Here is a 20,841-nt window from a genome sequence, read left to right on the forward strand (position 1 = left end):
ATTTTAAAAGTTTGTAAGTCTGGAGTGTAGACGATATTTGTCCTAAGCCAATGTAATAACTTTCAGATGCCTCCTGGACACATCATGTTGATGAGGGACTGGATGGCACGTATCAGCCTGGCACCGCGATCATCACACCCCAAACATGCGCCTTCATGGAAAAAAAAAAGTTTGCTTTCATGCTGTCATATTCTCCTTGGATTCCAAGAATAAACCAAAACCAAAAAAACTGGCTGTACACATCCAATACCATTCATTCATCCCATCCATTTCCTTCTCCGACATGAAACCAATCCACCGAGACCGCTAAGCCGTTCATGCCATTGACGTCAAAAAGGAAAATACGGTGAAACCCAAAATCAAAGGGAACCGAAGAGGAGAGTGGGCCATCTTTCATATCCCAAAAGATGGAATACGGTCTGTGTGTGCCCTTTAACCTATCCATACCCGAAGCTTCTTTTGTTCGTTCTCGAAACAGTCTGGTCCGGTCTATAAAAGATTCGTCGGTGGTGTAACCTCGACAGATGTAATTGCAGCTCCTGCAAGGCCGCAACGGAATGATGAGCTGCAGGGGAAAGGAAATGTCAACAGTCCTTTCCCCGTTCCGGAATCAATTCGGCGTCTAAGCCGCGGCGGGAGCGGCCTGCTGCTCATCCCAACCCCAGACCTGGGAGAGGAATTTGCTCATATTCACTCGTTTCGCCTTCATCTCAACCATCCATGGGTGCTCTAGCATCCTCCATGGCGTCGCCCTCCTAGATCCCTCTTTCTCAAGACTATCAATCGATAAAGTTAGTCAAATCCATGACATACATACATACAAGCACGGGGCAGGTTCGATGACAGCCGAAATATATTTTCGGGTCAAGATATATAAAAACTCACCAGCACTCAATAAAGTATTTGAAGTTGTCGCTCCACACGATATTGTTCTCCGGCTCATCCTTGAGTTTCGGAATAGGTTGGCGGACAATGTACGTCAGCAGGTCAATCAACCCTGCGCGAGGCTGCATCTCTGTGCCATCGGCAGGGAAGGGGAACCGATGCTGTGCGACCTCAAGCAAGGTGACACCAGTGGACCACACGTCGGACGTAATGGTGTACGACTTGCCCGTGATTCGCTCGGGCGCCATGTAGTAGCTGGTCCCGATAAACGTATCCGCCTCACCCTTGGTGCCGAAGTCGCCTGACACGCCGAAGTCGCACAGCTTCACCTCGCCATTCCGACAGAGCAGAATGTTGGAAGGTTTTATATCACGGTGAATGATGCGTCGACTGTGAAGATATGTGAGACCGCCCAAAACGCCCTCGGCGACCTTGCCCAGCACCTTTTCTCCTGTGCGACCGCCGAGACGCTTCACCTCCTTGTAGATGCTATCGAGGGATCCGCCTTCGCAGAACTCCATGGCGATAAAAATGCTGGCAGTCGAGGGATCCACGAATGCACCGTAGTAGCGACAGATGTGCTCTGAAGCGCAGCCCTTGTTGAAGTCGAGTTCTCGGACGATTTGCTTCTTAACATCCGGGTCCGGGTTCGAAGTAATGACCTATACTCGGGTGAGTTCGCATTCAAAAAGGAGAGCAAGAACTTGTGACGCTTGGTGATGGTGACGAACCTTGAGAGCGAACACCGTCTTCCCGCCCTTGAGCATACACTTCGTCACAGCACCGCCAGCACCCTCGCCGAGGTTTCCGAGCTGGACTATCCTCTTCTCCATATTGGCAATCTGCCACGCCTCGTTGTCGAGCTCCTCAACATCCTTTGTTCGGCCACGGTCGAGACTCAGTTGGTCAAAGGCCTCGAGACCCTGTAGGCTACCATCCCGCTCCATACCAACGCCGCCGTCGCTCCGTTCAGAGTATAAGGATCCCACGGCAGACACCGGATCCGGAGTTCCCTGTGCCCTTGAAACGTCAAGGCCGAACTGTGATGCGAAGGAAAGGGCGGAGTATTGAGAGCCAGCTGATGTGGGATTGCTCGCTCGACCATCGAAGGGACCGAAGCTGCCCGACCTAGAATGGGCGGCGCTGCTCTCGCTACCGCCGCCCGCAGATTGGCCGGGCTGGATATTGCTACTTCGAGGGGGTTGTGAATAGGCAGAAACTTTACTGCCCGCGGGGGTGTTGATATTCAGTGTAGGAAGCGGCGGCCTCGAGGGTGCGGGAGCAGGACCGCCCGCTGGAGAGACGGCCTTAACGTTGGGGGAGGCGGGAATCGCGAGGCCTAACCTCGGGGCTCGTCCGCCACGGCCGCCAAGAGCGGGTCGGAGAAGGGGAGCGGGCGCAGACATCGTCGGGATGGTGGTGGAGGGGGGTTGGATAGAGCTTGTCGTTGGCGGGACCTGGGGCGCTCAGTTAGTTCCACCACTCCTTCAGGCGCATTGACAAGGCTTTTGTGCGCGGAGGTTTACGTACGGGCAGGGGGGCATCTCCCTGGGGGTGGGCAGAGAGGTCGGCCATTTTGAGTAGGCTGAATTAGTGTAGATTGCTAGTATGTATAGAGGATGACGGTTGATATATGTAAGAGAGAGCTCCAGAGAGCCCAGTCTCGGTCTTTGACTAGAGCAAGGGCCGAAGCCGTTGACTGATTATCGGTCGGCTCCTGGCAGGCGAGACGTGTTGCTTGAGCTATGGGAAATAGTTGTTGGTTCGAAGGTGTCGGCCAGAGGATTTGGGAGCGGGAGTCAGGAAAGGTATGCTCGGGTAACGAAAGATGGCGGATCGATTACTCGGCAGTCGGAATATATAACGCTGTCTAACATGCAAGAACTCAAGCAAAATAAAGAACTACTCGTTCGTCATTAACGAAAGACTGGAATAAGGCGTGAAGTTTCAGCGTAGATAGGGGCGGAGAGAGGACTGCGAGTATTCCGGCTCGTGTGGTAGGTAGGTGGTAGAGAAAATGAAGGAATCTAAAACGACTGGAAATGACTTTGGATCTCGCATATACAGTATCGTGGGGGGAGGGGGTAAAAGGCGAGACCCGAAGCCCGTAAGCAATGATCCAGTCCAACAAGACGTGGCCGGAATGATCGAGAGTTACAATATAAGGGGAAGAGAAGGGGGAGGGGTGGCGAGGCTTTTGATGGCTGAAGTTGTGACCTGAAGAAGGAAGTGGGAACAAAGAACAAAGGCGGGGAGGATCAACAAGACAGCAGGTTGAGCGCATTGCCAGGCAGGGTCAGTCGCAGTTGTAACAGTGACAGTCGCCAGGTGGGAGAGACTGGACTGGGATGGACACGAGTACAATTGTACAATTGAGTGATGTACCCCAGTCCTACAACTACGTACCACGCTTTGTACTGGGGTGGCCTGGACCAAGGCGCCTGGGCTGAGCTGGGCTGGTCCAAGAGTGGAATGTGTTATTATCAATTGGCGGCATCAATTTGACTGGGATTCGGATGGAACCAGGGCAGGACGGGAAGCCGAGTCAGGCACAAGTTACAACTATGTCAATGAAGGGGTTTCAGACCAGTTGCGCGTGTTAAAATGATGGGCATCAGTACAATTATAGGGCGACATGTGCATCTTTCATTATTAAATTGTTATGGGAACATTGAAGAACAGATAACAACTCGGTGAGACTTTGGACAGCCTCGTAATCGGATTTTGTAGGTTCATTTCGAATAAGGATCAATCATAGTGTTTGGCCAGGTCCTCCCCCCAGAAGCCCGTGTTCGTCCCTCGACCGCAACGCAACAACTCAACTTCGGGATGACCGGTCGACCCCTCTGCCGCTGTGTCCAGTCAAGACCATGCTCGTTGATAACTTGTAATGTGCAATAATATGAACGAAGTACATCGACTTATCCATAGCACATGACGCATAGCACTTGAGAGGATGAGAGAGGTATACAAGGATGGTACTCTGGATCAACAAAGAAGACGAGGCGGCAGGCATCAATATACTTCATGTTGACATATGGCACTTGAACTCCAAGTCCTGCTTCGCAGTCTGCGGCAGGTTGGTGGTGAAGTCTGCAGGAGCAGCCCCCCTCAAGCCTAGCCTGGCTGGGGGCGGGCGGGGAACCTGCCGGTCAAGCCCTAAAATTCTCCAACCCCTGCTCTTCATTCGATGCTCCTTAGCGCTCAACTTCGAACCCCTCACGCATCAAACAGGAACATTTGAACCTGGGACAAAAGCTGCCAATGGATGCGCACCGACCACCCTTGTCACATTGAGGGGCCCGCCAGCATCGGCTCCCGTCCTTAAGAGCCAGAGCCCAAGTCCTTCACACAATTGCCCAATGCCCGGTTTCTCGTGCGTTTACTCTGTAGAAGCTTACAGGCAGGAGGGCCGAGGACACTCAAGGCGGGAGGAGAAAGAAGGTGGAAGGTCTGCTGTTCGGTGAAACGATGGAATTCGGTGTTGGAGTCAGACAGCGTCAGATTGGAATTGTGGCCCCATCACTGGAAATGTGACTGCACGGGATCCCGGGGAAGTCGGTCCATTGTTCAGTTCACAGCTCTTGACCACTGACAATCAACGTGATGTTGGAATGGGCCGTGGGTCCCGACCGCAGGATTGCAGGATGGTACTTGGGGGCCGCCGGCGGAGGGGGAAAACATTAAATTACTATGCAGTGTACCAAGTTCAAATGTGCATTCACATTCCGGATCCGGGGAGGTTGTGTAAGAATGGATGGCGATGAGGGGGAACAGAGAGTCCTTTTCCTAAACACGCCGAGTTGGCTCCGCCGGATCAGGTCCAATCACGACAGCTCGATGCGAGAAGGGCATCACCAGTCCATAGATCTTACACTTCGTACCCCCTACAAAGTGCATCTACTTCGAAGACGAGTCGACATTGCGGTCTGCGGTCTCTGCCAATTGGCAAGACCAAGGCAGCCTCTACCAGGGAAAGGGTTAAAACCAAGGGAAATCGTACTTGAACCTACAGAAGATCAAGCCAGCCCTCATGCGGAACTCTGAAATTCGATGGGCGGATCGAGGCGCATGCCTTGGAGTACTTCGGAATTCTTTGTAACCTGAAACCTGACGCCTTTTCACTTCGATCTCATAATGGCATTGTCCATGAATTTGTATGGACCAAATCGACATTTCTGGGATATGACTGGGTGCTTTGGCTTGTACGACGTATGCGTCCCCTGCCAGCAATCGCTCAGGGATGGTGATTCTTGGCGTGATGCCTCTTCCGGCTAGCCTCTCATATGCTCCTGGTAGCCAATCAGTTCTGTCGACCACGATGAGAGTATCGTGATTTCGATTCCTTCCTCGGACGAATGCACGCCAAAGCGAATGGACGGGCCCATTAACGCTATTCTTCGACAGCATGATTGTCCCGTAGAAATAAGCCAGCAAACATTGGACCGACAAGAATGGTTAATGGCGGTAGGGACCGCCATCTGGACCACCATCTAGCTGGCATGGCAAGGCCGAATAACCAAAAAGAAGAAAAGTAAAGCTCGAAGGGAAAACAAAAAGGAAAAAGAGCAAAAAGCTCACTCGTAGCGCGCTCTCTGGATCAAACTCCTGATTCCTTGCCGCGAGCTACGAAATTTGCAATTTTCTAACCTTCTGAGCGCTCCTTTGACCACTTGGCCATTGGGCGCAGTCGCTACTGCTTGAGCTGCTCGGTTGGAAAAGCTTTCCATGCCATCGTATATAAAGTTATTACGCCGAGGTGTAGAAATTCAGATGAGGGAGGAGCCTCTTGCTGTGCTTGAAAAGATCCATTCTCCAACGCCAAGGACTTGCTCATGGCGGCGGGCATGATTCCTCACTACCAGCTAGGTGTAGTTACTTATAACTTAGACTTTATGAAGTGGTTCCGCTCTAGATTAACTCCACTACGTCGGTATTATAGGATTAGTTGGGATGAATTATAAATCGAGAGTTCATTGTATGGGCAACACAACTATGACAATCCCTTCGTTGGATGCTGAACATGACCTTCGAGGCCTCCGCTAGACCGGAGCGAACAGTCGCTCTTGTTTCATGGACATGTGAGTAGCTCTCTGCTCACTAGTAGGCAGTATACGAAGTATCGCCCATATCGGATCCTGAACAAGGGCCAATGCCGCCGTGGTATGGATTCCACGGCACACGTCTCCCAGATTACCGACCATCTGGGGCGACAAGGGATCGCCAAAATTGCAGAACGCTCGACGAATGCTCGACGAATTTCGCCCTTCTCATCTCCTTCATCAAGCGCGCGTTTATGCGGGGGCGGAACCCAATTGGCCGTGGCCCACATTAGCCCTGAATCTAGAATGCCACCTTGGAATTTATGATGTGTGATTGGCCAAATTGTACCTTCGTAGCGTCTCGACATTGTCCATTTTCCACGCTCTGGATAACCCAAAAGGAGCATCGGCATGGGTGGCTGCTACAGTTGTGGTTCGATGGTGGAAAATGAGAACTCGGCCGAGGGTGAGGAGGCAGAGTGGTGAGAGCCGTATCAAGATCGTGAATCGAGAGGGAAGTAACCTGCAGGCTGCACGTGAGAAAATTTATGAATTTATGCTGGCAAGAGGAGTTGAGATTTCTCCCAAGTTTCTTTCAATGCTGCCACCCAAGCAGTAGCAGAGCCAACCTGGAGCACCTTTTAAATGCGCATACACAACAACTGATGTCTAACCCAGTATCCAAGAATCGGGTCAACAAGGCCAACCCGAAGACTCCAGCAGCGAAATGGAACCGTGACATGTTACGCTGGCTTGGGGAGGCAGTCAAAAAGGATCCCGAAGTCGATATCGCTTCACTCCTATCGAAGAACTACTCAGACAAGCTGAAATTACTAAAAGGTAATGCTTTTCTACACGTTTCCGCCACCGCTAGTCTTCTAACTTAGGTTTCTATTCAGCGGAACCCTCTCGAGCGAAAGGGGCCACACGCTCCTTTCCTCCTGACGACGTCCGCTCCAGATTCGACGTGACCGCCGCCGTGTCTACCGTGTTTGAGCCATCAACCGAACTCCAGCTCTTTCTACAGAACGATAAATCTCTTTCAGAAACGCTCATAGACCTCCTAGATGAAAGCGAAGTCCTCTATAAGAGCGTGTGGGCAGCCTCTGTCATGGTATTCCGGGTCAAAGAGACGTTTGCCGTTAAAGTCCTTGCCAATGAAGACAACGCATCGACTGAGCATCAATCTCTCACATACCTACGAGAACACTTGCCCGGGTTTCCGGTCCCCCAACCGCATGGCCTGCTGCGATTTGGGATTTATTCCCTCTTGTTTACGAGTTTTGTGCCGGGGATCAATTTGGAGACCGCATGGGGCCAGCTTTCAGACAGCGAGAAGCAATCCATCAGCGCGCAGCTCAATGCCCTCCTCTCCCAGATGAGATCCCTACCCTTTCCAGATGGCATGACAGTCGGTGGGGTTGGTGGCCTACCATGTAGGGACATTAGGCGTAGCACCCGCGTGAGCCGCAAGCCGATCATCAATGACCAAGAGTTCCAGGATTGGGTTTTTAGTGGAGCCAAGACAGTCTCCCCCGTCTACACCCGACTCCTACGCAGCCTACTTCCAACATTGCCGGTGAAATGCGTGTTTACACACGGGGATATCCGACCAGCGAATATCCTGGTCCAGAAAGCAGACGATGGCTCATGGACGATTGCGGCTATTATTGATTGGGAGACATGTGGTTTCTATCCAGAGTACTGGGAAAGTGTCAAGGCTACGAATATTTTAACACCAAGAGAGGAGTCTGACTGGTACAATTACCTGCCTGATCTCGCCTCTCCAAACCGATATCCGGTTCAGTGGCTGGTGGATAGACTATGGGATCGTAACATGGAAAACAGTTAGAAGAAGCCATTCTCGTGTGGATTTCAAAATTGTAGAGGATTTAAGATGTGGGCAAAGTGTTTACTTTGACATCTACTGCATTTCTCGACGTCAAGAAACACGCCGTTGAGGCCATCCCTGCACGGTGTGAACGCAGAATTTCGAGCACTCTGAGCATGGAAAATCTTCGGCTAAGTATGTGCTCTCGCGGTGTCCGCGGACGGTACCTGGTACTTGTATCCTTCAGTAAGAAGAGGTTTGCTATTGGCGAAGGTTATAGATTAGAAGAGTGGCCAGGCCAGAAGCCCGCCCTAGGTCAAGAATTTACAGGAGGGTCTGCCCCACTGTAACTCTTACACTGCATCTGAAGCAACGCTCGAGCAGGGGACCAAAAAAAAAAAAAAAAGTCGAAGGGGGAAATTTTCGGTCTGCGAACCGCACCGACGAAAGCCTCAACTCGAAGACGCTTAGCCACCGCCGCACCCGAAACTTAAGAACCTCAGACGAAACGCAGGCATGCCGTCAGCTGCACGCCTAAAACACGTAGGCGCCGGGGCTACTACCGATCGGAGCCGGACTGCGGGCTCATCCCCTTCGTCCTCGAGGTCCTCAAGGTCCTCATCACCGTCTTCAAACGATTCAGACAATGAGTCTGATCAGCTAGACAGCCCCGAACCGCGGAAACGAAGACGAACTGAGGCTGAAGTTGAGGATGACTCCGACGAGGAGGCTCCTTCAGTCCCTGTCCAACGAACAAATTTCCAAGCACCATCTAGGATAAAGCCTAAGACCAGTGCGGCTGCGGCACCCTCGGTCAAGCCTGCTGCCGTTGAAGATGATGCTTCTGCTACAGGCGCAAACCCTATCCTTGCCCCTACCGACCCGAACACGACGTTCGATTCCCTCAATGTCAAGCCATGGCTAGTCCAGTCACTAGCCAACATGGCCATTCGGAGGCCAACGGGCATTCAAAAAGGCTGCATACCGGAGATTCTGAAGGGCCGAGACTGTATCGGAGGAAGCCGTACCGGTTCCGGAAAGACGGTAGCCTTTGCCGTTCCTATCCTCCAGAAGTGGGCAGAAGACCCCTCGGGCATCTTCGCCGTCGTCCTCACGCCCACTCGTGAGCTCGCCCTACAAATCTTCGAGCAATTCAGCGCCATCTCCTCACCTCGTCTCCTGAAGGCTATTCTCGTTACTGGCGGCGCGGACATGAGGGCACAGGCCATCGCTCTAGGTGAGCGGCCGCATGTTGTCATTGCCACGCCTGGCCGCCTCGCAGACCATATCCGGACGTCGGGAGAAGATACCATTTGCGGACTACGCCGTGTGAAGTATGTTGTCCTCGATGAGGCCGATAGGTTACTTGATGGCTCCGGTCATGGAAGTATGTTGCCAGATGTTGAAGAGTGCTTTTCGGTCCTACCCCCGCCGACAGAGAGGCAGACTTTGCTGTTCACTGCGACTATCACTCCCGAGGTCATGGCCCTAAAAAACATGCCAACCAAGCCCGGAAAAGAGCCCGCTTTCGTCTGCGAGGTGGATACGACTGTGCTCGCTATCCCGGCCACGCTTAAGCAGATGCACCTCAAAGTGCCAGTGACGCATCGCGAACACTTTCTCCACACGTTCCTACTGACTGAGGGCAACGTGAACAAGACCGTCATTATCTTCTGCAACAGGACGTCCACGGCCGACTTCCTACACCACTTGCTACGTCTCCTCGACCACAGGGTGACCTCGCTACACTCTAAGCTACCCCAACGCCAGCGTACCGACAACCTCGGACGCTTCAGGGCAGCCGCCGCGCGCATCCTGGTGGCGACCGACGTGGCCGCCCGAGGTCTCGACATTCCCGAAGTGAGCTTAGTCATTAACTACGATGTACCCCGCGACCCGGATGACTACATCCATCGTGTGGGTCGTACAGCCCGTGCCGGGAGGAAAGGTGAGGCCGTTACCTTTGTCGGCCAGAGAGATGTGGAGCTCGTCTTGGCGATCGAGGCCCGCGTGGGCCGGCAGATGGATGCCTGGGAGGAGGAGGGAGTTAATCTCGAAACGAGGGTGATTCGCGACGCGCTCAAGCTCGTCAGCGAGAAGAAGAGAGAGGCGTTGCTCGAGGTGGAGGAAGGTAGAGAGGTCGGTGGTAAGAGGAAGCGAGGCAAGGAGAAGCTCCGCGTCAAAGCTTGAGGGAGTGGTGACGAGGGTTCATGTCAGACATGGAGTATGTGGAGTTCGCAATGCGTTCCTGCATTCTTTTCGTCATCTCCCTTAAATTTTAGTTTGATTCAATATACTACATGGTTCGCAAAATAGAACATGTCATCACGAAACGTCTGAAAGAGATTACATTCTTACCCCTCGATCAATTTGCCCTTTTGTCGTCGTCGCCCTGGAACCCCCACATTTTACACGTCAATCGATCCCACCAAGGAAATACCCGTAGATGTTGGCCCGGGTTTCAGGTCTATGGAGAGCCATTCCAACCGTCTAAATCTGGCAACCCCGGTCTTCCGGGCCAAAGCCACAAGGATGACCCTTTTATCGCTCCCGAACGGATGCAATTAGGTTCCCAAGGCCTGGGTTTTTTTCTTATTCTTTATCCTTTGGAGAGGCATCATCCCTGTGGTTGCGGATAAAATGTTGCAGAAGTGTAAGCGGTCGGGAGTGAAGAACTCCGCAAATAGGAACGGATTTCGACGAGCTTCTTTTCTCTCTTCTTCTCCTTCCTATATGAAAAGGCTCATTCGCTATAGATCCTGTTTGGTAGGAGTGTAAGCTCTTTGAGGAGCATTGATCAAGCCAAGCCCCTTCTGAGGCGCGTTATCCCAGTTTCGCTCTTTGGGCATTGTTGTGGGTGTGAGGCTTGGCTGATGGACGAAACAATTGCTTTCGCTACAATGCTAAGGATCTCTGCGCTGGAGGGTATTGGTTCGGCTTCGTCCAAGGAAGGGGTAAGGGAGTAAATATTACACTTGGGGCAGTAAGAGGGTTAGGCTTAAGGAGGGGGGGGGGGGGGGGGGGGGGGGGGGGGGGGGAAGGTGAGGAAAAGAGGCATTTAATAAGATGAGGGGCATAGCATTACAAGAATGATTGAGGACGAGACGAGGTCATGGAGAGCCCATCCCACGCCGCCAAGGTGATCTCATGATGCTCTCGCCAAAAAAACAGCCTCAGAGGAAGTTTATGCTTCGATCGCTCATCTTTTCCAGTCGCGATCTTGCCAATCATCGCGGGGTCAGAGGGCGTGAGTCCATCGACGCGTTGGATAATGGCGGGGAGATGGTGAGCGGGGGATCTGAGAACAGGACGTGTCTGGTTTTGAAGCTCTTTAGCGAGCCTGTCACGAAGGTGAACCAAGTCGCAGGACTCACTTCTCTTGCAAGAGGATTCCCGTCAGACTGTATTTTAGAGGAACTTTTTGGATCAACGTCTTTTCTCATATCTCTTCTTGTCAATCTTATTTTAAAGCAACCTACAGATTTTATTTCGAGGACGACGCGAAATGTCCTCGTGATGGGATTTGAAGCGTCTCGACGCGCTGAAGCATGAGTTGATTTTGCACAATGCGACTTGAGCGACTACGGGCGGATCGAGAGTTGCTCCTGATATCTTTGCGCGGGCTGAGGACTTGTACGAATGCCACCGCTTGAATGCCGTTTGCTCCGGATACGCACGAGAAGAGACGATATGCGCAGGGCCGAGGGAAGCTTGAAGTTTCATTCCAAGTTGATTTCTGCAAAGCTCCCCAGCCTGTTGGAAGCGATGCATGCAGCATTGCGTAACCATGCCTCGATCGCTCAGAAGCTGTCTGCACATATTTCGGGTTGTTGGACTAAACAAGTAATCACCTACACTGGACGCCTGAATGACACACGTCCGATTTCTTCCAAGAAGGGATGCCGTGTTATTGATGCCAATCGGATAATGTCAGGAGGGAAATCCTCCACTGAACATCAGACACGACCAACATCTCCATCACGGTCATCGACGAGCCTTGCCAACCTTGTTTGGATCGCTAGTGCCCCAGATCCAGGTCCAAGCAATGGGAGCTCACTGCCTGATACAGATGCTGTTTGAACCGTTCGAGAAACATTAACAAACAATGAAGATGCATGGACTCGTTCAACCTGCCCTTCGTGGGGGAGGGGGTCAATAATTGGTAGCGAAAAGAGGTATTCAAGTGGGAATGATATGCGACGCAACTCATATACCCCCCGTTCAAGATGGAACTCAAGTGGGCTTTTGGAGTGTTGGTCACAAGCTCCAACTTGAGTCGTTACGAAGTGCTGGAGCTCGTGTGGCTGTTCATGCAAGTTCGCCACACTCCCGCACCAGTTTGATTGGAGCTGGAGGAGAGTATAAACCCCTCTATAAGGTTAGCTATGCTATCTAGAATATTCGCCGACAAGCCGAGGTGCGATTTCTCTTGTAACAGAAATTATCTTACTATCACAGACAATGATCATGGGGCAACGTCGCACGATTGCAGCAAGTACGGAATGCGAGGGATTCCTTCTTCGAGATAAGCCGCAAACGTGGCAGGAACCCACATATTGAGCAGCATAAGGAAGTCGGGCACCACGCAAAGAATGCATCGAGGTTCCCTTTCTTCGGCATTGCCAGCGGTGGCAGTGAGGGACCCATCCACAAAGTTGTCTCTCCAACAGAAAGCCATCGTTTAACGACTTTTGAAACTGTGGACATCACGCGCCCAAGTGAGTTATTTCTTTGCTCCTTCGTGCACCCATCGTCAGGACCCCAATATGGCAAGCGAGAGGCATGATTCGAAAAGAGGAAATGGGGGGCGTGTCTCTCTGTTCGGCCAAGGCAACACTAAAATTTCGAACCCTGGCCTGGCTGAGCCGAGAAGATTGCGTCAAACGTATACTACGCCGTATGCAGAATGACGACTGCCATTAGCGAGGGGCCTAGTGGCTGGGCTCTGATCCGACGAACTTTGTAGTCATACTCATCGCCGCCCAGGAGGAGAAAAAAGATTTGCTTGCTTGTACTCCGTGGATTACGAAGTACGAAGTAGAACAAAGACCAGGATCAATAGATACATTCCGTCGGCGGATCGGGGCCGACCGGAGAATGGGAACCACACGGATACCGAAGACGCCGACAAAAGCCTCTTGCGCGCTTCCTGGGGTCTTAATCCAGAATTAACCAACGGATGCCGCGGGCGAAGCTTATCCTGCTTCTGGAGCATCACCTGAGTCACGAGAACAGAAGAAATCGGGAATTGACGGTTCTGCCTGCTGCAAAAGGCATCAATCAGCATTGTGTTCAGGCCGAAAACCCTAATTTTTTTCGTAGCTTTGGATGACAGGGGGATGCTCTGGTCGTTGGTAAATTCAATCTCAATTCAGATATTTCAGTAGAATTCACACTTCGTTAGATTGATGTCATGTAAGAGAACACGAGGGTACGATGCTGCATTCCGTCGCGTACCTTCAGAAATATAGTGTAATGTGGCACAGCACGGCAGAATACGTGCCGGAAGTCTAACTCGAGTAATTGAACGGATTGCGAGGCAGTCGCAGCATGAGGCAAGACGATGTAGCCTTTAATTTGCACCAATCGACTATCCAACGGGTTGTAGACGGGATGCACAGAGAGTTCAATGATCGGGAGCAACGATTGAGGGAGCGGTCTGTTCACTCCAATATACACCACACGGTGCCATAGCCTCAAAATTCAAATTAATGGTCTCCGGTTGGCGGATTTCCTTATTGCAACTTTCTTCGTTTGAAGGTGATGCATTCTCGGCAGGCGGCGCGTGGGCTTCTCATGGGGTCCATAAAGTAGTACGAAGTAAGGTTTTTAGTGGGCTGTGAAATCTGGGGGAAGGTTTAGCTGTCGTTAAGTCCGATGGGTGTCAGGGCCCACCTCTAACAGCGACGCCAACATCATTCGAGATTTCTCGCTTCACTTTTGGCCCGGGCCGTACTTCGTGATCACAGGCGAAACCGAGACGACGCGCCGTACGTTCGCAGGAGTGAACTGGAAATTCAATAGACTTCGGATTTTAAGGTCTCGGTAAAAACCGAGAATTGATAACCCCGGGACCTGTCATTGTAGTTAATTTTGCTGGTGAAGTAACCTTTCGAGCAAATAGAAAAATTAACACACGAGCCTTTCATTTTCCGATATCTAGGCTTCAACATTTCGGTAACAGGGGTTCAGGCAAGTCTACGTGTTACGTTGCGTGCCGCTGACGTGGATCGAGTTCGTGGTGGTCCATGCACAATTTCCGCAGGAAATGGTGGTGTCGCTTTGCAGTGAGCTCTGACAATATTGAGGTACTCTTACAGCCTCAGGCTCAGCAAACCCAGCCCTACGCATACTCAAAATCTGACAGGTACGAGTGCGGAAAGATCAAGGGAGTGTTACGCGAGCACTGTTCGTGTTCGTCGTACTGTCCCGTGAAGCGAAAACCGTACTCTGACCATTCAGAAGAGAGGAAGGCGAGGGTGGTGACCCCCAAAAAGCTAAAGGAAGACAAACCGCAAGTTAATCTGACCTACGAAGTACAATCGCCCATCCAGTATGCTGACCAAGCCCTTCCTCCTCCACCAACCAACTGGGCTGTAAGGGTCGCACAGGTCGGATCCGATAGGGTCTCGGGTTCGAGGGGGAAGGGGGTGTGCATACGTGAAGTGAAAAGAAGGGCTCGGGAGGCGGCGCAATGAGTCTGCCCTGTAGAAAACCATAACGAGTTATTTGGCGAAGTTGCTTCGCGTTTCTTGTTGCTGGCGTACCGTTGCATGTCGTCTGTGGGGTGCAAGTGTCTGCGATAGGCTTAATCCATCAATATAACTACAAGGCATTGCTAATCGTGCTGTCGAGAAGCTTCTGGCACGATGACGACACTTGCAATAGTACCTCTTGTTTCAGCAGTTCCTGCGCCTGATCGCAACGAAAAGAAATCCTGATGCCTGGAACTACAAGTAGTTCAGCACATGGGAAAATCGGCTCAGGATCCTGCTCTCCCCTTTGAAAAGACATGATGGTATGGGGAGATTTTAGGCGTGTTGAACTCGCTTAGTAGCCTAATAGTTTATGCGTACTATTCCAAGTCACAATTTACACAGAACATCTAAGCTTAAAAGCAATAGCACAGTTGTCACAGTGGTCATCAATTGATGATGGAGGGTGAGGATTGATGACGTCGAGAGTTTTATTTTGGAGGGGCATGACAACCGCCTACCTCGTCCTCAATGCCTTGAAGCGAACGCCGGGCTGGTCAAGGTACCCGAACCGAACAAAACTCATCTCGGATCAATTGTAATACCGCCGGCATGGACTGATGGGGACTGGTGGGTTTTGGTTGGGGAGGAAAGCCCACCAGGGCAAGGCTCTGCGTCACCATAATTATACCTGTGTGGCTAGTAAATTGCCGTGCCCGTCGGAGAGATATGGAGATAGGAATTCCGCCCGTCAGGCATGGACTTCATTCTTTACTAGCGACAATGATGGGATAAGCGGTACCAGAATTCCACGAAGGGGAACATTTAAGCCAGCACAAATGGTGCAGAGCAAATGTAGACAATGATGCTAGTAAATTAGAGAGCCCCCTGGGGAGAAAATTTGCAACTTCAGATTAAAAAGCATCAATTGTCCCTGATTATGAATCCCGACAAGGCCAAGGTACAATCGCATTGTTTTACTAATAAACTCCGTCGGCGATGAATTATTAAGGGACAGGAGGAGCGGATGAAGGAATGTCCTCGAGTGAGTTGCAGCTAAATGATCCCTGCAATGTTGGTGACCTCATGCCGTTCTTGACGAGTCCATCGTTCGCTCGGATTCGGGATTCGTCACCTACCGGCGGGAGCTTTTGTTGTTCGTGAAGAAATCGAGCCCTTTTGGCCTTGGTTTGGTGCTACGGAAAGCGTACTTCGTAGAGAGAATTACGTGGGGTTTCTATCCTTTTCCGTGAGCGACCCGAGTGCGAGAATGCGAAGTCCGGTTTGTACACAACAAGCAACGGAATCTGCGTCTAGTGACGTGTGTACCTTGTCTGCCCTGCTCCTGGGGCATTAAGGTATCTGCGTTGTACCAATGGGAGTGGACCCATGGGTTTCGCCCAAGATTTCTGAGGCATCTGGGACATCAAGCTGAGGAGGCTTGGCTCCATCTACCTGAGAGGAACCCAAAGTCTGGCTTCTTGCCTGCCATCAATCGCCGTCGCGGACACCTCGGACTTTACCAGGGCTTGCCTGTTGCGGACTTTGCGAGTCACCCGTAACTTTCGTACAGCTCGTTCCCAATCCCGCCAATATCCACGCCTCTCTCCCCCATCAAATCTTCTCCGCCAATCTCACACGCCCCCTCCAAGACATTGTACACCCCCCAAGGTTCCTGCCACCCCGAAAAGTCGGGCCCGACACGCAGACGAGCACAAAGTTCGCACACATGATTACAATCCAAACACACGAGTCCACGAGGGATTATGATCGTTGTTGTTGTATCCGCACTTAGGACATAAGAGGAAAATGGGCGGAGTAGAAATGTAGACTCGGAAATACAAAAAGATTCACATTCCCCACGATCCCACCGGCCTTTTCCATCTTCCCTCTATTTCATATCATTCATCCATCATTCCTCAAGGACGAAAGCACGACGATACCAACTTTGATCTCAAGACAATCTTGGCTTCTCCCAAATCAGCGCCAGCACATCCAAACAATCTCGCAGCCTGAAGGCAATAAGATAACAGCTTCAACAACTCTTCAATCCGACTCGCTACTCAATCCCGGTGGCCTTTGACTCCCATAGCTTCTGCCTACTAGCCAGCAGCAATAATTAACCTCGGGGATAAATCGCACAGAGCAGGCCCGCAGAATCAGTGACTCTTATCACCTATCGCCTACTACAGTGGTACCTCCCACCACCACACCGTACCTTTTGATACACGCTAGACGCTAGGCAGAACGTCCAGACCACCAATCCGCCCCCTGTCTTGCCGGAATCGGTCTTGCTGCCTTGACTCACACAGCGCAAATTCGACTGGGCTCGTCATTATCTCAACATCTTAGAACATTTATTTTTCTCCTATACAAAACTACACCTTCCCAAAACCTCACTTCCACAAAAATTTCTCCCTTCTTTTTTTCTTCTTCTTCTATCAAGATGGCTGCAATTGTTACATCCAATCCCTCCTCCTTACATCCATCTCGCCCGGCTCCGGCCTCCCCAGCCTACACTCCCTTCTCTCTTAAGAAGAAGACCATGTCTATCACACAAACTTATTATCTCGCCCACAAGGCGAGGGCGAAGCTCGCCAAGGAGGCTTCCCGCTCTGACCATGACCTCCGTCTCCTCGTTGGCCACGCCAACCTCCTCGACTGCCTGATGCTCGAGCTTGCGGATGCCGAGCGTGAGCAAGAGAGCTGGTTTAACCAATCAGTCCGTGGTGCCGCGAGGCAAGAACAAGAGGAGGACATTGAGTACGACGACACCATCATCGAGGTGCCCGACGAAGACTGGGACTCCGATTCGGATTCCTCCTCGGACGAGTCCGATAGCGACTGCGACAGCCACGAAGAGGATGAAGACGATGTCGAGATGGCCGATGCCGTTTCCTTCCGCCGTGTACCAGTCCCCAATGCTCCTGTCACAAGGATATCAGAGTACGACGACGATGACATGGACGAAGATGATGAAGACTACACCGACCTCGGACTAGTCCGAACTCCCTCCCATAACACGCCGCCTGAGCTCGACGACGACTCGGATGGCTCAGAAGAAGAGACCATGCCTCCGTCGCCGCCGACAGCAGTGCTCACTTTCTCAGAAAAGGAGACGCAAGAAGAAGAACTCCAACAACAACAAGAGCCATCATTCTACTCTCAAGGATTCTACGTGCCCACAAGGAATCCAGCGAGACTCGTATCAGCGATACCGATATGCTAAATCCGGCAATCAGCACCGCGACGCGATACGACTTAATGATGTACTCTCAATGTTCTTCATATATCTCTCTCTGTTTTTCCTTTTACATTTGGGCATAAGCGATTATACCTCGGCATGGGCACGGCGTTTTGAAAAGACCAAAAAAAAAAGTTACCAGCGGCATTGGCATTGGCATTGGCTCGAAAACGAGAAAAAAAAAGTGTTTTTTCATTGGCATTGAACTTTTATTATATGTGATATCCATTGGATCGAATCTTCTCTTCTCTGCACTCAAGACACCTTGGGACCGGGATAACAGGACGAACACCACTCTGGGGTTATTTTCAGGAGCAAACAAAATTTCTTTTTTCTTTACATCGTTACTTTTCCTCGAGCGAGCATGGAACCAGGAATTCGGAGGGGACGAGAGCGGTTTTCGGGGTTCTGACCCCGCATTCGGATAGCGGAACCGAACTTCTTGGTGGATTATTGTGGTATGCTTTCCTTGTATTCGGTATATCAAATAATACCATGGCTCTGCTATTCTGCCTACCGTCAAGCACCTGAATTTCAAACAATTGATACCATTTTACAAACTACTTCTTCCATGATCGTGATTCCCAAGAAAGTAACCAGGTTGTGAATTCTGCATGTAATTGTTTTGATCGTTATCGCTCATCCTCCCTCTCTCTCTCTCTCTCTCCGTCTTTTTGGAGATCACTTCCACTTCTGGTCTCCTTCGTCGAGGCGGAAGCATTTCCATTCAAACCCCCCTTCGAAATCCCTTCAGGCCAGTGATCGGCTCCGCGCACTTCTGAGTTTGGCGGTATCGGTCTGTCGGTGTTTGACTCACTAAAGTTTTTCTTCCCCGCCAGGCCGAAGGAAGGACCCTTGTCCTTGATCGGGATCCAGGGGTGTGTGAAAAAGACGCCATGTTACTGGTCGATCTGGACCAAGACTCGGGAAGGGGTGTGTGCTTATCAAACAACGTCCCCACTTTTTTGCAACTTTTTTGCCCTCTTGATTTTTTCTTCATTCCGCGTGCTAATTTCTACTGGTTTTCTTCATAGGAAGCAGGCTTTCAACATCGAAAATCTTTTAGTCAGATTGGAAGTAGCGAGTTCTTTCGTTGTGCACATTTAGTTTCTCCTTCCCCAACGCTTCGGGTCACAAGATTTCCCTTTCCTCGCTTAGCCGCTCGGCGTGGATATACCGTATCCGATAGATAAGAGATTCGGCCTTGTGGATCTCCGAGTTTCTGCTAGGATGGTTTTGGTGATTCATTTGCATTTTGATGAACTCTCTCTATTTTGGATCGCTCCTTTGGCGAGCTCAGTGAGTCAACCTGTCATTTGAACCTTTGCAGTCTGCACTCTATCCCATTTCAGGGGTACAAAATGGCCATCAGAATCGCGGTGAAAGTGACAACGACATGGGAAGGATTTGATCAATTTTCCACGACAAGCAGTGCGCTATTCTCGGTCAGTACTTTGCAGGTCATGGGGCCAGAAGTTGTTCAGTGGGGTCGCCCAGGATAAGTCTCCACAACCGACCTAGCAGGGTCCCCTTGCGCTTGGGGAACGATTGCGATTCGCAGTACTTCGTATAATATTCAACATCCCATCTGAAAGTTCGTAGATCCTGCCACCCTCGGGTATCGACCTCTAAGTGAGGGGAGATAAAGGACGTGCACGCCCTTTATAAGTCGGGACATAACGGCGATTGAAGGACTCTTGGATGTGAAAGTCGGCGTTGATACGAAGTCTTGGCTGGAGCACTTCGACCATTAAGGCTACTACTGACAACGGAATTGATCGAATTGATTAAGACAAAGTCCTCGACGGGGGGTTGGTTGTGAGCGGTAAATCCGATGCAATGACAGAACTGTGCGTCAATCTTAAACTTCGTATATAAAATAATAAGGGGACCTGACAAATCTGCTCCCTGTCGATGTCTTTAATATAAACAGTCGAGGAAACCCTGTTGGCTGGCCTTACGAAAAGGTACATAAGCGAGACATGATTTCAATGAAAAAGATGGCTTGGTCCTGGATTTGAAATCGTACAGAGGGACAATCCAAGGATCAACACTTTGCGAAGTACACAGGATTTCATGGAGGATGCAGTCATCAAAATCGGTAATACCCTGATTAACAATATTCCCGACTGCATGTTGCCCGAGTACAAGTAAACTATGAAGCATGGAAATGCATGTGTTGGGACGTTGCATTCTCCTTCTCAGCTTTCGACCACTCGCGCCAATGAATCATATCCCGCTGTTGTTACCAACGAAATCCGGTGGCTTTGGTTTTGGCGTTGCCCTTGCTGCGACCAATCCCAATGACGGCATTCCCCCCGGCCCGACTGGACTTGCAAAAGATAACGCCCTAGATACCACCAAGGGCGCAACACTGCCCCTCGCATAAAAATCGCACATGCAAGTCAGAATAAACAAGGGCCAAGGGCAACGCCGGTAAACACTCGGGGTGGTGGAAACTTCCCCCTGCCTGCGCACATCTTACAGTGTGCACCAGGCTAGCCCGAGCTGGGTAAGTCAACACTCCGCCTTTTCGCCTTTCCCGAGTGCTGTGGACAGCGGGGAAGCCTGCTGGCCAAGAGCGGTGAGTGTCTCTTGCTGTGCTGCGCTATTATGCGGCAGCCAGCAAGGTACGACAGTCAACGGACATTTTATTTATTCTTCTTCCCTCTCGAGCGGCAGGAAAGGAGGCTGCGCAGCGCACGTGAGACTGTAGGATGCACTCGCTTCCTTGACCCTATATTGCTGTGTTTGGCTGTACTTCGTATGTGTTCTAATAAATTCAACCCATGCCGAGGCCAAACTATCAAGTGGGCAAGTTGCTTGCAAGATCTCAGCATCAGCTGGCTGCCGTGCCAAAGCGAGAGGTGGATCGAAGGTGGGGAAGAGGTGTGAAAGTAACGAGAGACCAGGCGGGACCCGCGTAGAATAGCGGAATGGGGTAAATAACTGCGAAGAGGTAGAAAGTCTGCCCTTCAACCACCAGGTCGAACCCAAGGTTCTCGTTGGGCATAATAGTCTTCTTTATTGTACAGGACGCCTGGACTGGCCAGTATAGTGGGGGCGTCACGTTGGCCGTCCACGTTGGACTTCAACGATTGGCGACATTGTGTGGTTACAAGGGAACCGTCAAGCAGGATATGA

The 20,841-nt window shown here is 51.1% G+C and overlaps 2 protein-coding genes and 2 pseudogenes across 2 annotated transcripts; 3 read left to right on the forward strand and 1 right to left on the reverse strand.

The window, feature by feature from the left end:
• Positions 1–622: 622 nt before the first annotated feature.
• On the reverse strand, positions 623–2,460 carry SAPIO_CDS5766 (putative MAP kinase kinase; the record flags this gene model as incomplete). The annotated part of the gene is made up of 4 exons (XM_016788027.1): positions 623–776; positions 886–1,547; positions 1,617–2,342; positions 2,416–2,460. 4 exons carry the CDS (start codon positions 2,458–2,460, stop codon positions 623–625), a joined length of 1,587 nt encoding a protein of 528 aa, XP_016642343.1.
• Positions 2,461–5,908: 3,448 nt separating this feature from the next.
• Positions 5,909–7,779, forward strand: SAPIO_CDS5767 (uncharacterized protein; the record flags this gene model as incomplete). The annotated part of the gene is made up of 3 exons (XM_016788028.1): positions 5,909–5,966; positions 6,606–6,767; positions 6,827–7,779. The coding sequence occupies 3 exons, from the start codon at positions 5,909–5,911 to the stop codon at positions 7,777–7,779; spliced, it is 1,173 nt and encodes a 390-aa protein (XP_016642344.1).
• A 495-nt stretch (positions 7,780–8,274) lies between these two features.
• Positions 8,275–9,948, forward strand: SAPIO_CDS5768 (annotated as a pseudogene; the record flags this gene model as incomplete).
• A 6,951-nt stretch (positions 9,949–16,899) lies between these two features.
• SAPIO_CDS5769 lies at positions 16,900–17,682 on the forward strand (annotated as a pseudogene; the record flags this gene model as incomplete).
• Between the last annotated feature and the right edge of the window lie 3,159 nt (positions 17,683–20,841).

Source organism: Scedosporium apiospermum, assembly GCF_000732125.1.
Source record: "Scedosporium apiospermum strain IHEM 14462 chromosome Unknown SEQ_SAPIO_0099, whole genome shotgun sequence".
Classification (NCBI taxonomy): Eukaryota; Fungi; Ascomycota; class Sordariomycetes; order Microascales; family Microascaceae; genus Scedosporium; species Scedosporium apiospermum.